Here is an 18287-nt window from a genome sequence, read left to right as displayed (position 1 = left end):
CCAATTGGACAACAGAATCACCTAAAAGCAATCATGGGTACTTATCACTAACAGGAGAACAATGTATTCATTTTAAGTCAGGGAAGCATAGAGGGGGTCCACTCTGCCAGGAAGGTGACAGACGCAGCACAGGATTGAGACCAGAGCAGATGAAGAGGTAGCAATGGTTTTCAGCAGTTCAAATTTAATACTTTGTCCCCCTTTCTCTACAGAAACCCAGGTAAAAAAAATCCCCCACTCTCATAAAATACAACAGCAGCAGTTACCAGTAAAAAAATGAAATGCAAAAAAAAAAAACGAGAGAGAAAGCATAGAAGGGATAAGAGAGAGAGAGAGAGAGAGAGAGGGTAGAGGCATGAAGAGGCAAGAAAGGAAAATATATTTTCTATATGCGAGGAGTGAGTCCAAAGTTCTTCTTCAGACCGGGTCTGGGAGAGCGAGGAATCTGGGAACTTGCTGTTGTGTTCGTTCAAAATGGAGGGTAGGAGAAAAAAAAAAAAAAAAGAGAACAAAATGAGTCGAGTCCAATCCAACTAGGGGAAGGAACCAGCACTCTAAGGCAGGGATTTATTCAGGAAGGGCTTTCTCCCTCTCTGGATGAAAGAAAATCTCACTCCTCTTCAGCCTGTGTTATACATTGTGTCATGTGTGTACAGATGAAATGTATGCGCAAGTTTGTGTATGCAACAGGTAAATTGGAAGGTGTGTCTGTCATACATATGGTCAACACGGTTGCACCTCTCACTTGCTGCAAGAGAGGTGGCATTTTTCTTTCCTCATTTCTTCATTCATTCCTTTGCTTTTCTTCTCCCAATATCAGTCCCCGACTACCTAGTAGTCATCCAAATCAAAGATCTCATCGTTCTCTCCTTGGTACTCCATGCCCTGGAAATCAACCCTGTACCGCAAGATACCTGAGGAGCACAGGGAAGACAGATTAGCAATGGGGTAATAAGATGATTTGCCAGCTTATGTCATGTTTGGTTAGATTGTGAGAACATTAAAGGAAGAATTTCTATTAGGATAAAATAATCCCTCTTTGCTATGGCGGTGGGAGTTTTGTAAATATAAAGCACAAATTCATGAAATCCTTTTATTTTACTACTTACTGAATAAAAAAACAAAACATAAAATGTACTTTTCATTTGAGGAAAATAACAGGATCTAATATTTATCATTTCCAAATTAGTTGCCAACTAATTCAGTCGTCGATTCGTTGGTGACGTCATCACGTGTGTTTTACGCGCCGTTGAGCTCCAACGTTATCGGTCTTTTTATCGGTACTAAAGACATTTAAAAAATATATGTCATATGTATTATTGCTACATAAACATTATATCGCAGTGTTAGTGTCGCCAACTCGTTTCTAATATGCAAAAAGACAAAAAAAATTGCGTCTATGATGTATTTTCGATCTTTCCAATCCAGACGAGATCTCTCTCTCCCCCGTCTAACCCTGCTACATGCATGCAACACACGGCGGGGATGGCGGAGAGAAGCACTCCGAGGTGTGGTTAAACTTTACCCGTCTCGATGTGGACAATGCTCGTTGCCAATAGTGCAATAAGAGTTTAGCATGTAAGGGCGGTAACACGAGCAATTTGTCTAAACATTTAGCAAACGTGCACCACATTCAGACGGAGAAATGCACCGGGTTCGACTGTCTTTCTAGTAGCTCTGTAGCCCCATCCACAAATAACTTTTCCACGTCAGCAACACACGGAGTTAACAAAATTATACAAACATGGGTTAATGATTAGAGGTAACGGAGTTATTTATTTTGTTAAAGTTTCAGCTATTCTGTTTACAGTTCGGTTATCACATTATTTAATACGATTTGTTAAAACATTGTTGTTTCTTTTGATGTGAAATATTATTTATTTTATTTAAAGTGGACCTATCATGCTATATTTGAAACATATATTGTAGGGCCATACCTATACAAAACATGTCTGTGAAGTTTAAAAAAAAAAATACCAAACAGATCACCCATTGTAGCCATGCCTCATACTGCTCAAACCCCTCTTTTGCAGCCCTGTTAGAGAAACGCAGATCTTGGGTCCGTAGCTTGAAAAAAATAAAAGAAGAGGAGGCGGAGCTAATGCCTGATCAGAATTCTACCGGAGATAAAGTTAAATTCTGCTGTGATAAAACGCCATCCTGTTTAAACCACGTCAAGGATTATTTCTGAAATAGTATAGAGCTCAAATGCTTTTTCTCTTGCAGGTTTATCACAAGGTGAGTTCTTTTTTTATTTCCTGCTTTTAAAAACACATGTGCTCTTCAGTACAGGTTAGCTGAGTGTTAGCGAGGCTTGCTAATGTAAACAAAGACGTCCAAAACACGTCAGGCATTGTTTCTGAGGGTCCGCCACCGCTATTACATCACAACGGATGGAATCTGTATCCGCTCGTTGTACACCCGTTTTTAAAAGATTTGGGTACGGAGGAAAAGAGAGGGTTTTATTTTCTGACGCTGCGTGAGTTCCCCGACGCACCGGGGACACATATTTATGTATAAAAGACATCACAAAGTGCATTTTGCATGATAGGTCCCCTTTAAATAAAAAGCAATGTTAATTTTGTTCACAATTTGTTTAGTTAATTTAATAACATATGTATTTTTGAATCAAGTATTCATCTTTGTCTTCATTGTTAGTTTCCACATGCCTAAAACAACCTCAAGCTAAATCTAAAAGTTGATGGCTAAATAAGAGCGTTTGAGAAATTGTGCAAGGCATAATAGTCTGAATAGTCGATTAATCGTTTCATTAATCGATAGATTAATCGATTATCAAATGAGTGGTTTGTTGCAGCCCTATAGTACGGTAAGGATACTGTGAAACTATTTATTACACACCAAGTACTTTTAATTTGCATTCATTATGCCTAAATTCTTTACTTTTCCATCCACCAGGTCACCTCAAAATAATCAAATGACAGTAAAAAGTGACGGGGTAAAAAGAAAAAGTAACTGTCAAATTTGCTTAATCAAAATGTACATCAAGTGGTCAAACCAGTTAAAGTGAATGCGTATAACTTTGCTCTGCTGCATGGTTATTTATAAAGTGATTTGCAGAAAGAGGTCCAAAATAAACTATTTTAAGCCAAATAGGTTATAACCATAAACTACAATGTTTAGATGAAAGTCTTTAGTTCATGGAGATAAGCCAATGATTATTAATAGCCTGTGACATACTTGGAATGCTTAACTCTGGCTATCAATGTCTTGATTGATGCTGAACTCAACATAAAATACATTTAGGTGGAGCAGCTTCTTTTAAAAGATTTTTTTTTTTTTTATTGGGACATTATTTCACTTAGTGAGCAGATGTACTTCTCTTCAACTACAGGAAGTTAAAGGCCCCATGTATCCTCAGGTTTCCATTGTGTTTTCTCTCTACTAAGTCACATACAAATCACTTCCGCCCTCATAAACCCCATCATTAAACATCAGTGTGCTCACCCCCGATGCCTCCAAAGCCCTTGACAAACTGGGACCCTTCCTGGCTCTTGTCTGTGACTATCTCAAGCGTGGCTCCAAATTTCTTGTAGTTGTTAGCAAACCACTCCAGCAGTGGCATGCTCTCGATCAGCTCATGTTCCTGCCCCGTCTAGAAACACAACCAGTCAAGAACAAATGGCATGATGGGTAATGGGTTTAACTTAAATCACAAGCATTTGTCATTTTTGGTTTTTGTGCTCACCTCCTTGTCTGTGAAGTGAGACTTGTCTTTCTCCTGCTCCGGCGTCAAGTACAAAGTCTTCTCATCTGAAAACCCAAAGGAGAGACGTGAATATTTAAGCATCATAGCAGAATGTTATAGCAGAATTTTTAGGTTTTGTTTCTCAGCAACTGTTTGATGGTATACTTTTGGGAGGCAAACCGTTCTCGGCCCCGTTGCTCTCGGCCCCATGTAGACGTAGAATGTAACGCATTGTGTCCAAGTTCTCGTAGACTATAAGGATCTCTACTGCTCCCATCTCCAGGGCTTTGAGTGTGTCCTCCACACCAAAACAGTACTTCCCCGTGTCCTGACTGATCTCGTCGAAGTAGCGCCCTGTAGAGAGGAATAACCGTTTAGGAAAACCTCACCACAACAAAAGCTTACCTTTTCTTTAGCGGGCACTGGACATGTCTAATAACAGTTGTTCCAATAGGAGGACTCACCTATGAGCTTCTTCTCCTGGATGAACTTTACATTAGAGAGAACCTCTGCTGAGAGCTCAATAGCCTGGTTAAAACCATTCTCTCCTCCGTAGGAGATGTCCACCAGCTTCAAAACCTTGGCCTGTAACCTCTGTAGAAAACACACACACACACAAGTTAAATACAAGTTACAGATACCAACACAGGCATAAAGGGATGTTATTAGGGCCCACTTCATATAAATAATATTTATATCTAACCCGGCAGCTTTATAACAAAATCACTGACATTTGAGATATGGTTTAATAAAGGCTATCAACCGAAATATACAGTCAGTAATCAAACATTATGCTTTGGGGTTTTTTCCAAGCAGAGCTGTTGCAGGCTCATTGAACAGTTACCAGTATTAAGATGCTATTGCTCGATGGTTAGAGCACTGCAGTACTAAGCTCACATTTAACTTACTGTTGTTGATAAATATCAATATTTAATCCTCTTAACATAGATCTTCATTCATCAGCTGTCCCTTACAATAGAAATAGTATTGCTACACATGTATATAAAAGTAACTAATATTGAGCTTTATTGTGGTGCATGTTAACCCACAGACAGGAGCAAAAAAAGCAGATTGCATTAAATAGCGCTGCATAAATGATTGTTCAATAGTTTAAATAAACTTATATAACCATCATCAGATTCTGGATAGCAGTTCAATCCTAATGCTATAACATCATTAATACTTAAACGTAACTTACTGGGTCAAACATGTCCGACTGGCTGAGCTCAGTCTTGAAGTCAGCAGAGCCAGCCAAGACCATTCCTGCCACATTTACTTTGTCGTTGGAAACAAAGAGCTGGACAGCCGTCTCAGCGACCTTTCTCACGTAGTTGTGTCTCTTTTCCATTCTCAGACGAGCAAAACGCAGAGCAGACTGTCCTCCTCTGCCTGAAAGAGAGATAAAGAACTTTAGAATGTTTTAATTATGGGCAAAACTAAGAGACATAAACTATTCCAGAGAAATATTTAAATAATGATCTGACTATTGTGTGTAGGTAAAAATATCCAAAGTTTAGTGTGTTGTGAGTTTTGTGGGTCAGTACCGTGCTTCTTGGGCAGGTCCACGGTGAACTTGTGAAGCACCTCCCTGGTGTTGCCCTGCAGTGTGCCGAACAGCGCCCCGCTACCATCGATCACAATAAAGCCAAACTTACTGTCGTCAGACAGCAGGGCTGTTAATGCCTGCGTAAAGGGAGAGAAGAATAGATTATGAGTATGTGACAAAAAGAAAGTGCCATAGAAGTACTGACATTGAAGTTTGTACAAGAAAAATATCATAAGCAGACACAAAACCAAGTGAAAGATCTCACCTCGGTGTGGAACTTGTTGTCGCAGAGGTACAGGGAGGTGTTGATTGGCTTAAAAGGCTCAAAGTCGATATTAACTTTCTTCTCCTTGCCCTCGTCTGTCACAATGGTGCCACAGTAAACAACCAAACCATTGGGTGGCACTGACAAGAGAGAAAAGGCAGAGAACAATAGTTTAGACAAACATCAGGTTTTTGGATGATCCTCACTTACTATGCGTAGGATGCAGCATTGGTTTTTATTAATGTATAAAGCCATTTTAGGTAAGCTTCCACTCCACATATGTGCCAGATTTGCTCCAGTTTGTGACTCTTACAACCTCAGATCCAGTGCCTGGATACGGTTCCAGGTACCTGCCGTGCGGACTGAGGCTGGAAAAAGGAGTCTTTTTTTATTATGGTCCTTGGTCTTGGAATGACCTTCAATCACGCCTAAAACTGATGGCACTTGTCTCTATATCATGTTTTAAATTGAAGTTGTCTGAGGTCCTTACCACCAGCTGCTCTTGCAGTAATAAGTAGTGCACCTTTCTTACTGTCCTAATGGGCACAATGTAGTGACTGCTTTTTCATCTTTTGTTTTCTTAGTTATGTTCGCTGTATTTTACATGTTTGTGTTATGTGTAACGTTGCTGCCTTCTTGGCCAGGTCAGCATTGTAAATGAGATTTTATCTCAATGCTTTTTTATCTGGTTAAATAAAAAAATTAAAAGTACAGATAAAAATTACAACATGCAGTTTCTGGAGAGGCCAGTAGAATTATCAATCTTTCTCTAATACATCACTGCACATGTTCCGCTTTTAGTTGTCCCTGAATCACTTTTCTATCACGATGTTGAGTAAACAAACAGGTTCCTTCTCACTTGCCTATAGAGAACCGCAGTGACGCGTCCTACAACCCGGAAGTAAACTCCTTCCAGTTCCTTCGTCAAAAACGCAATGCAATTTCTCCATAGGATTTTGGAAAATAGCTCGAAATAAGGTCTGTGGTTGACACACATTTAAGAGACGGATCACGTTTTGTTCAGCCGGATAATATCCACACGTCTACCCTACTTTTATAATTTTCGAATCATAAATCTAGTCGCCAGAAGGAAAATGCTAACGTTATGCTATAAACGAACTACAGCAGGGTCGCTGCTTCAACGTCACGCCAACTTAAGATCCATATTCAAACGTACAGATTCGTAATGGTACAATTTGAAGCGTTTGTTTGAACAGTTTGCAGGAGGCAGGTACTTGCTTTCAAGCAGAACAGGGCAAACAAACTTAGCGGGAGTGTTTTACGTGTTCGGTGTAATGACGTAAAACGGCCTGGACAACTTCTGTAGTCCTATTCAGCCACATGTGAACAACCATCGTTTTTCAGACACGTAAACTCTTCAAAAATCACCAGCGGGGTCACTGCTGATGTATTTAATGTCGTAGAAGAAAACGTGATCTGTCTCTTCAATTTGTGTCAAACACAGACCTTATTTCGAGCTATTTTCCAAAATCCTATGGAGAAATTGCATTGCTTTTTGTCGAAGGAACTGGACGGGGTAAAAATGCTAACTTACTTCCGGGTTTTAGGACGCGTCACTGCGGTTCTCTATAGCAACCTACTTTAAATCAAATGCTATTAACAACACATTGTAATATAGCATTAACACCACATATATTAATGGGAACCTGTTTATGGTCCATTGAGACAAAGATGATGTACATTTAAATGTATATAATGTCCAGTTCAATCTATATTCAACTGTAACTGGCCTTTACCATAAACACAAGGGTATTTCTCTGGAAAGACATTATTTTCCGCTGCCCCTGAAAACATTATCACAGATGGAAGACAGCAGGGTTTTATTTGGGTTTTTGTTGTAACACATACCTTTGTTGTAGAGTTTTAGTCTTTGCTGTACAGAGGTGATGGCCCCGAGTACTGAGAGCCTGTTGACTCGACTCTTAATGTTGGAAGCAGTGCCAAACTCATCTGCCAACATCTTGGCCACTCTGGATATCTGGTCCTTGGGGGGGATGATCAGTGAGATCATACTGGTCCCATTTCTAGAAAAAGAGGGATATGATTTAATGTTAGTGCTCACATAAATACACACAAGATGCTATGAGATGCAATGTCTAACAGCTTGCATTGTTGCTTTACCACTTCAAGAGTCTAGCAGAATAAACACCACAACAAAGGATTATTATATCTGGGAGTTAGTTATCTAATGTAGCTACTGTATACATCAACATTGATTATTTGGAACTGCAACTTTGACGTTGTATAAAACTTGGAGAAAACCCTACGTTGCCCTCATCTCATTTTGTAAACACACAACACTTTTACTTGCAAAGTATCACCTTGACAAGGCCTAAAATGTTGAGGGACAAACTGGGTGGGATTTCAGTTAAACAGTATACAATATCTGCCCTTGAAGCAGAGGACTGTTTCAGTTCCACTGCTACTCACTCTCTCTCCCCCTCTCCATTCACTACCAGTCAACAAAGCATACCAGTACAGGCTGACACTGCACACATACAGACATAGGGCAGGTAGCAGCAGCTGGATGAATATAGGGCAAACGGTCAACTGTGTGTGACATGGCAGGCGGTGGCGCACAGGACAGCAGATTCTGCGCAACACTAGACGGCAAGCTGTCGCAGACCAAGATACAAGCAAGTGTAGCGACACCCACATTTCACATGTCGTGTTTGATCATTCAAGAAGGCCACACTGGCAAGCAGCTGATATGGATTTTTTTTTAACAGACCGTTTCGTTGCTAGCAGAGCTTTAGTTTATTGTGACGCTTATCAGCCCGCTTGACATGAGGTGAATAACCTGGAGACTCTTGCTGAAATAAAGAAGCTCTGTCATATAATCCTCGTGAAAAAAGGCCAGACGAGCGTCATTTGAAGTCTGCTGGAGCGAGTGGAAGTCACACTGTAAGCTAGCCGGCTTTCCTCTTTCATCAACGTGCTCTCTTGATGAAGACACCCATGGCGGCCTCTTTCCACAGATGACGTCTATTAGCCGGTCTCTTTAGCAACACAGCTACATTACCGTTACCTGCGTTACACGCTTTGTGGGACTGGAGGAATCATTCTCCGTAATGACAAGGACACATCAAAAGACACATTGTTCCATATTAACACGTTTCCGACCTCCAGACGGGTTAAATGTGACAGCAGTTAGCAAGCTATAACCAATAGCTATGGTAAGCTAAGTTAGCCATGCTAAGCTAACCACTCCCAAATTCTGCCCCGCTTATCCAATCTCCAGCTGTTGCCGCGGTTAACATTCACAGCATCACAAAGCACTTTCTACTATTTCGTCTCACAGCTCAAATCCGTCCCTTACCCGCGGGCAGCTTCCAAACTCTTGATCAGCTTCTTGATTTTCCATATCTCCACGTTCCTATCCGCCGCGCTGGGGTCGTCCGCCATCTTTCTGCTGTAATCGGTTCAGCACCTGAAAAGACGTGAAAAGGGAGAACAAAACATATTCAGTGAACCGGAAATGAAAGAGATTGGCAGAAAGTTATAGTCCTATTATGCTGGCAAAATATGTGCCCTAACCAGCTGGACTAGGTACCTCTCCAACCTAACGGCGCAGTGTCCGTTAAGGCACCTGACCAGTAGCCGGGCTGCCAGAGAGGGAGAGCCTGAACCCGGCCTGCCTCTCTCAGTACAGAGCGCGGAGAACAACGGGCCTACTCCTGCCAGGCCCTAAAGCCCACCCTGTTCTTATCTAATACGGCCTACTTTACTCTGTTCTCCCAGAAACCAGCTGTCAGCTTTTAAGACCCTTCGTGTTTATCGGTGTAAATGGAGCCTGTACGGTACCTGCCTCGGACAACGCCGCTCCGCTCCGCTATCTGACCGCTGGGCTACGTCGAGTCGGTGGTCCGAGGAGTGACGTTGCCTTCCAACCGGTTTCTCTCCTCCACACGCTGCGCGTGGTGCAAACGACGGGGCTCACATGTGGGAGGTGGTTTGAAATGTGGCGTTCACTTCCTGGAAACCACCTAGAAACCAATAAGAACGCTTGGCTTGTACGTCAATCATAACAATCTAAGCAACGATTGGAAAGACGCTAAAAGCATCATTGAATGTGGGGGGGGGCTTTAGAACTTAGCATCATGGGACTTGTAGTGTGTTGGTGTACTGTAAGGGGGAGATCCGCTGGCAACTTTTAAAATACATTTACCAGATGAACCAAGTTAATTTTCCTTTCTTTCTTTTCTTCTTTTCTACGAGAAAATACATGTCCTTTTTAATTTCTTGTAAGTTGAGGAACCTGCGATCTAAGTTTTTCATACATTACATAATTACACCATAGTTGTGTAGGCCTACATGACAATAGACCTTTGAATCTTGAATCTTTGAATGTCCTGGTTTTAAGACTGTTATAAAAATACAGAAACAATCATTCTATAACATGAAAAATGTATCTTACTTGCTGGGGTCCTTAGAGGAAAAGTTCACTATCACCTTGCTTCGCAGTCTTGCTTAAACCTTTAGTTTCGAGAAACACTTCAACTCACACTGGGCTCAAAACCCAATAATAGGTCAACTGAGGGCAGGAGGGTAAACTGTAGTGACTCAATTTTCTGACATATTCATAGATGTTGCCAGGTGTATAAGTCACAATGGCTTGTGTTTTTCTCAGAACTGAACTCTATACCCTCGCAGCCTCTCTAAGCTTACTATTTGGTGATGCGACATGTTTCTTTTCTCTTTGGGTTCATCATTTGGGGTTTTCTTTGTGTATCCAATTAAGCAGTGTTGTTCATCCTTTTAGACTGAGTGTATCAAGATTGTGGCCTCCAAACTGCAGGGTGTGCTCTTTTAAACCAGTGAAAGGTCAGCTGTCCAATTAGTTTGACTGGTGGTATTGAAGACTTGCTTCAAGCCAGGCCCCCCAATAATCCAATTACCTTCTGTTGTTGTGGTTGATGATGCAGATGCAAATGATAGGATGACATATGTGAGCCAAAGATTGCAGTGTGAATAAGTACAGTTTGGTCTTATTAAGGGTTTTAGGTTGCTCTGCAACACAGCACTTTATGGTGGGTCATATCTGTAGTTAAATATATGAGTTTGTCGTATTTGCTCTTGGGTTTTTGTTGTCTTCATTGACATATTGTGCCACAGGAGACAAAACATAGCAATGGTGATAAAACAAAATGACACTGGTACACACTTTTAACACTTTGAACTAAGCACATTTAAGCGTAAAGGTTTCTGCTTACTGTTAATGCTATCGTTAATCTTTTAAATGTTGTGTGTTTGTGGTGATTTTAGGAAAAACTAAGCAACAAGTGATGATTGTTCACCCTGTGACTATTAGACTGTCAGGACGGTTAAGTTAGGCAAGCACTCTTAATTATTGTATATTTATTGATATATTGTGTTTGAAGTCAGATGTGTCACTTTCCTGATATGTTCCCATATTGCATTTGCCAGACTTTCTAAACGTAGCTTAAAGGTATTTGTAGTAACAGTTACCAGAACAGGGTATCAATTAAAGCCTGAGTAAGAATCAAAAATAGCAAAAATATAGAGGGACAAGACCCTGAGCCTGATGTATTTTCTTCTTCAATTGAAGATATAAAGAGATGCAACCTTTTTTTCTTCTTCTTTTAAATAGAGCAATGGAAGTTCACTATGACCTACTATAGATTTACACCACTAGATGACAGCATTGCTTAAAGGAAAAAAAAACATCATCTGTCTCTGGCTTGTTTGGATTAGTCGATGAAGGAGTATCACATCCCTGTGGTTACTTTTTTTTTTGCATTGCTCAATGGGACACTCATAAGTCAGGTCTTGTTGTGTATGTTGTCTTAATTGTGGCGTGCTGTTTGTTAGACTTTATTAGGTTGCCATATGCTGGATATTAGTCAGCGTCTTTAGCGAATTGTGATTGTTTCCATCAGAACAAACATCTGTTTGTGCATGAAGCAACAAGCCCAAGGATTATCTCAGTGGTAATACCCATCATGGTCAACTGTTGGTGTGGGAGGCGGTGGGTGGAGCTTCTGTCTGGATCTGTCACTCACAGGACAGCTACATCATTGAGAAAAAGTGATATAGCAGTTTGTGCAACTGACTGCCTCCCAGATTGCCCAGTGCCGGTATCAGCGCCAATTCATCACCATCTGTCGACCATCAGAGCTGTAATGATCTGTCGTTTGGAAATGGATGGGGCTCGCTGTGCTGTGGATGAAGGCTCTGCTGGTCAGGGCTGATATTCCTCATTTCACCTGGCCATCACACATGAGCACTGAGATAAGCAGAGAAGGTTGACATGTTTTTGAATCCTCAGCATTGTAGCTAAATAAGACACAGTATTTCGTAATGCAGTGACAAGGAATGCAGTCAGAAAAAGGAATTATATCAGGGGTTTCAAAGCTCTTATTCCTTTTGCCTGATGGTCCACATTTTAGATCCTTCGAGAGCATTTCAAATATACATTTCAAACATGCATTATTTCGGAATTTTCAAACAAAAAATCTGGAGATAGATCAGAAAATCATGATTGTCTTTTCCCGTGCTCCAAATAATAGAATAATTCTCTGGTGGACAATAACAGATGTTTCACTGTAATACAAGTAAGTATTGATACATATCACATACTCTGATATTCAAACCCAGGTTTTGATGACTCAATACATTTTGATGGGGTGCGGTGCGTTTGTGCATTTAAACTGTATTTATTGTATTTGTAAATTCAAATGGCTTGATACTACTTCCAAGTTAAAAACGTTAAACATTGAATTACATTTTACTAGTTACTGGTACTGCTAGACATTTTCACTCATGCACCTGCCTTACTGCCCTTTCAGATTGTCAGATATGCTCTGTATTGTGTGAGAGACCTTTCATACCCTATGCATGTAATGATGTCATATCGGATCAACTAGCCTGTGTGGTCATATGGCCATAAGAAGGAAGTGCTGTGTGTGTGTGTGTGTGTGTGTGTGTGTGTGTGTGTGTGTGTGTGTGTGTGTGTGTGTGTGTGTGTGTGTGTGTGTGTGTGTGTGTGTGTGTGTGTGTGTGTGTGTGTGTGTGTGTGTGTGTGTGTGAGAGAGTGTGAGAGAGAGAGAGAGAGAGATCTCCCTTTTTCTGTTCATGTCTCAGTCTAAGCTGTAAAAGTGTTATTGTGAGGCACTCACACACTAACACACATCACGTTCGTCTTCCCAGAGTGAGTCCTGTGTTTTCTTCCCATGCTGTCATCTCTGTTCATCATTAGTGCTGCCGATCAAAGAGACTCCAACACAAACAAACCAAATATGCATGTCAGGTATAATTATCAGATTGTGTTTCTATGGTAACAGTTAGCAACAGATTGTTTGTGTGTGTGTGTGTGTGTGTGTGTGTGTGTGTGTGTGTATGTGTGTGTGTGTTGTACATAAGTGGAAGAGTGCAAGAGTTATGGTGAGTGTGACCCAAAACAGATGCCAGCAGGTTCACAGGGCTCTATTTCCCCCATCTGTGGCCATCTGCTTAAGAGGAGTTGAGGTGAGAGAGGGATGAGTGAAGGTGGGGATCTCAGGGGGATTCAAGGACACGGTGCTTGTCATCATGAAGAAATGTGAGCAAGGTGAAAAAGACAATGCATCCAATCAGACACTTCCAGGAAGAGGCAGACAGTTACATTACCAGAGAAGCATAAACAACACGTGCATATCGTAGAGAGCCAACATCTAAATTGTTAGTCAAAAATGATTGTTAAAAAGACTATTAAAAAAAATCTGAGCTCTGTGATACCCGTTACCTGACTCCTTCCTGGCATGTTGCAGCTTTGATGCTCCACTCCCATTAAAACTTAATTTACCCCTCGGTGTGTGCAGTACAACTTTTTGATGCACAGACAAGGAAATGTTCGAACTCCTCAGAGAGAATTAAGCAGCTCTGACTAGCTAATCTGTGACTCAGTATGTGTCTGTCCCCAGGCTCTCTTTCTGTGTCCTCCCCAAAAGAGGATCATAATCGTCAGCACTTCAATGGCTTGCTCATGACTTAGACCAATCTTCTTAGGATGTATGTACGAGAATGTAGCACTGTTGGCACCTTCCAGCCATCTGCTGTACCACTCTGAGTTTTTTGTTTTGTGACAAGAGCAAAGATTTGGGATTGCAGCAGCAGGGCTGGGCAGGGTGCAAGCATGTTTTTATGTGTGTGTGAACATTCCAAAGTTGACATTCTCATCACATCCCTGGCTCTCTTACTTGTCTCCACAGAGGCAGAAGGAGATTTACGGATCTGCGTCCTAATATTTAATATTAATCAGGAATGGAGAGTCGAGGTTGTCATAAATATAAATGAGGTCTTTTGAGGCATAGGGTGAGACACGCTTCATGTCCACACAGTGTAGGCTATTAGGAGTTTATCAGCTCAGTGGATTAAGACCAATAACCTAAATGTAAAGGCCAAGACACACAGTCAATCTTAATGATGCATTGGAAAGGGGTTAAACCCAAAGGTAATACAGACCAGCAGGGCTGCCTTCCCCACTCACTAACCCAGGGAATAATCCAATTGTCTTTCACGCCTCATGTGAGGAGTTCAGTGTATTTTGCAGCCTAAATTAGATTCTAAAACTATTTTTTTGCCTTATTTTCTGTAACTGAATTTCATATAAAAGCAGAGCCGCTTGAGCAAACAATGTGCAACCTGTCAGAGTTAGCCTGGAGGATATGTGCTGTGTTGCAGTCAACACATGCAGCTGATAAAGCCAGGACTGCCACCCATTATTCCCATCAATCTCGCATCATTCCCAGGATCTGATGGGTTCCTCTTTGCCAGAAATCTATGTCTGAAAACAGAATTAATATACACATTTGTACATGCAGAACAAATTATATTTGTGTATGCCAATTTACGGCTCTTAGAAGAATTAACATAGATGGAACATGAAGAGAATTATATAAGTCTAAATTATGCTGAATTATTACAAATTAGTTTGGTGGCGTTTAGATGAATCTATAATGTGGGGCTGTGTCTGAGTACCAGAGCTGCTGAAGTCTTGGTTGTCACTCCAAAAGAAAACGTTTTCATACCAGTGAGTCCAGTACACGCAGTGATCCATATGCCATCACTCATGCAGCGCAGCCTTAAACTAGTCTGAAATCATTATATCGGAGCTACCACTATGACAACTTCACAGATAGGGAGAGGAAGAGGGGAAGAGGGGATGAAACAGTGGAGAGAGATGGTGGACAATTGATTTTCTTCGAGCTGCATTAATCAAATTGACTACAGAAGGGCATTATCAGTACAATGGATTTAATACAGCGTATGAAATGATGACAAAGGCGTGTCTGGTGAGGCAAACTCACTCTGAGGGATGATGATGGGAATTATCAAAATTCGATGACAGTTGGAGGACATCTCAGAGTGAAATTATTAATACAAAAAACGTTCCTAAATGTATTATTCAGTATAAATGTATAACTGTGTGGGTTGTATTTTATTTTTATAATGCCTCAGTGTTTCTGCAGGAATTCAGAGTGCAACTTTCATTAGAATTTTGAAATTGTTGAAAAATAGGACTGAAGGACATATTCACTCTGCTTGCATTGAGCGAGACAAAGATCCATTTTTAAAAAGAACAAATAATTGTCGATACGGACAATGCAATTTAACACAGTTCCAATACAGAGCATGAAACTGATGTGCTGCACAGAGAGTTTACAGCTATAGTATTTTAAACTTGTGTCCCTAGTTGGGCTTTTAGCCTAAATAAACGACAACAGCATATAGAAATACAGTAAATGATTGTGGTATCTTACTGACAACATCCTGAGAGTCCTGGCTAGATCAGTCCGACTAAGAAACTCAGAGAGAACAAAATGAATTTAACATCAAACATTGAAGTTGTTCTTATTTGCTATATTTATCTTTGAAATTAGTAAAGAAATATATTAGGGAAATATAAAAGGGAAATTGCAGGAATGAGTCAGAGAAAGAGGAGTTAGTTAGCTCCACAGGAGGCAGAAAAACACACCACATGGTAAAGAATGGGAGGGGTGTAAAATAGGGGGGTATGGCCGTTCATTTATTTTTAGTAGCTTTATGACTGTTATTAAAATCTTGTAGGAACTTTATAATAATCGATTGAAAGGAGAGGCAAGAGCAACCCTGCAGACTGAGAATGAAATACTTTATATTCTAGGTTTACCATCGCTAATAGCTGCTATTGTAATATTTAAATGCAGGCAACACTGTTGCCATTGATTCATGAATTTTTGAAAGGTACCTAAATTGATTTATTTACAATTAGCATGCACATTTTAATAAACAGACAGTATTTTCCAGTTTAAGATGGGAATGCATTTATAAAGCATTGTTATTCAAAGCATAAACCATTTAGGTACAGTGTTGCTCAAGGACACTTTAACATGTGGACAAAATAAACAAGGGTTTTAAACAACTAAGACCGCAATTAATGGATGACCAGCTCATCCTGCTTGCTCAGTTAAACTCAGCTAAGAGGCTTCTTCAAACAATCCCTGCCTCTATTTGCAAAGCCGAGGTTGCTGTTATTTCCCTTAAGGTCTGTGTAAATACTGCTTTTTCAAAGAGGTCAAATGTTATAGCAGTCTGTGAAGACATCAACTCTGAGCTTTTGAGAAAAAGAAGAAGTCCATATCGCTGTGATCACAGCGTTGAACTGAAGCATCAACAGTGTCATTGTGATCATCAAGATCAACTATCAACGTGATCAACAGCTTAACATGACCGCTCATGTGTAGCTGGGAAAGACAGAAAAAGTCTTAATTATTCCTGTTTCGAAGAATACAGAAAAAGTACAACCATCTCAGAGGGTTGATTCATTAACAATGTTGAACCCTAAAAGGAGCCCAGCGGTAAAACACAGAACCGAGTGATTGCCTGATGGAGGGACAAAAAACCATAAACCAGAAGCTGGCCTTCCTGCAGGAAACATACAATATGTATGGCAGTGCGTACAGTAAGCTAATATTTCTGTCCTCGCAGACTGGGACCAGAGGCAAAGAGAAAAGAGAAGACTGAATGAGGGGAGAATCTGAACAAATAAAAGACAGAGAGAGAAAGTGACAGAGACAAAGTCTTTTTCTTAAAAGGCTTCAAATGTGTGCCGGGAGGACAGATGATCTTTTCTTTTCACTATCTCTGTAAAGCGTCTTTGAGCACTTGCAAGCGCTAACAAAATACATCTATTATTATTATTATAGATGTCCTGGTCTGTTTAATGACAGAGTAGAAAGTAGATGCGGCATAGCTACCAATCATATACGCCTGGAAAGGTCTTCAAGACTTCAATAGCTCATCTAAGGTGGACCACTGTCTCTGTTTTCCTCGCACACTCGGTTATTACTTCATCCTGACAGCCAAACTCCTATGACCTGCTCCTGCTAATTTGCGAAAAAAAGATAAACACAGCTTGTTACAGAGGCTCAAGAGATAAAAAAAAGAGAGGGTGATTGAGTGATAAATGAAAACAAATACTAAAATACATTAATACAAACCGTAATATAATACACACTTTACTGTACAGATGTGTCTTTGAGGAATTATTGCACAGGAAAGTGAGAGTTTCTGTTAGAGCACCAAGAAAATAAATACAATCCAACATAAAAGCACCCTGAAAACCTCTCTGACACAAAGGCTACAACAATTCAACATTCATATTTATCTAGGCTGTTATCCATGGAATTGCTTTATAATGCACATGTATTCCTGCTGTTTTGTATACCTTAGAGTCAACAAACACCTCTTCTCTATTATTAAAAGATTGAATGTGCTTTAAGCCCTGAAATGTAACTGAAAATGATCACACCTCCTTTTATTGTGAATCTACATCCTAGACTGCAGACTAGCAGCTCATGATTCTGGTTTCTCTTCCCTGGCAACCTCCAAAATGTTTAAACCCACTGCTCCCAGCACACATCAGATTAAGTGTTTTACATACATTATTACATTGTGGACAACCAAAGGAAATATATATATGTGTCTAGCACTGGAAAGTCAAGACATGTATTGTTCTAGCAGTTTGCAAACCAAACATGGACAAAAAGTGAGAATAAGTCCAGAATAAGTTAGTGGACGGTACGCAGGCATGTTCGGTTTGTTTTGGAGTATTTTGGGTCCTCTAGTGACTCCTTAGGAGACTTTTAAATACCCAATGTTCTCTGTGCCACTTTGTGATGGGCCCCTACAAATGAGTACACCTGTTAGTATCATGTTCACTATGTTTGAGTGGAATGTTTAAAGAGGATCCCTGCAGGCTGTCTGCAGCAGTCCGCATCACACAGGCAGAACGATGACAGTCTCACAGCACTCCACCTGATCAAAGAGATATCTCCGAGAGACTGACACCTTTTGCAAAGTGTGGAAGAGTTCCCCGGCTGCATGGAAGGTGTTTTCTTTTTTAATGCATAGGAAGGGGGTTGCTAGCATATCTATTCTTTAATGTTTTTGGGATTACAACCATTAAAAAAATATATCACATAATCTGATAAAACAATAATAATAATAATTTGACGAATAGACATAGACGAATCTACACCTTTCAAACTGTTTTCTTTTAATCTGTTCTCAATTCAATGTTTTTTACACTTCTTTCCGGGGTTACTGTGTTTATGCTCACACCAATACTGTGAACAATTAGAACAGACACAAAACTATGATGGGGAGAGATGTTTAGCACATAAAAGAATGAAAAAGACAAAACGAATGCCCCTAACTGAGATAATAAATTACTGAAGCATTTTATAATGTCATAAGCACACAGGATG

General features: G+C 40.3%; 1 protein-coding gene across 3 annotated transcripts; it reads right to left on the bottom strand.

Annotated features, from left to right (window-relative positions):
* Positions 1-154: 154 nt before the first annotated feature.
* On the bottom strand, positions 155-9494 carry etf1a (eukaryotic translation termination factor 1a). Of its 3 annotated transcripts, none has more exons than XM_034134089.1 (11): positions 9347-9494; positions 8858-8968; positions 7387-7562; positions 5518-5657; positions 5251-5389; positions 4905-5095; positions 4171-4300; positions 3872-4060; positions 3707-3771; positions 3466-3613; positions 155-914 (listed from the first exon to the last, which is right to left on the bottom strand). In XM_034134089.1, the coding sequence occupies exons 2-11, from the start codon at positions 8941-8943 to the stop codon at positions 832-834; spliced, it is 1347 nt and encodes a 448-aa protein (XP_033989980.1). In that variant the 5' UTR covers positions 8944-8968; positions 9347-9494; the 3' UTR covers positions 155-831. The 3 variants fall into 3 exon arrangements, with proteins under 3 accessions (XP_033989980.1, XP_033989978.1, XP_033989979.1); XM_034134087.1 differs by having other exon boundaries at positions 9343-9483; XM_034134088.1 differs by lacking the exon at positions 9347-9494 and adding an exon at positions 9092-9314.
* Between the last annotated feature and the right edge of the window lie 8793 nt (positions 9495-18287).

Source organism: Trematomus bernacchii, unplaced genomic scaffold, assembly GCF_902827165.1.
Source record: "Trematomus bernacchii unplaced genomic scaffold, fTreBer1.1, whole genome shotgun sequence".
Lineage (NCBI taxonomy): Eukaryota > Metazoa > Chordata > Actinopteri > Perciformes > Nototheniidae > Trematomus > Trematomus bernacchii.
The sequence above is the reverse complement of the archived record's forward strand: the minus strand, read 5'-3'. Positions and strand labels throughout refer to the sequence as shown.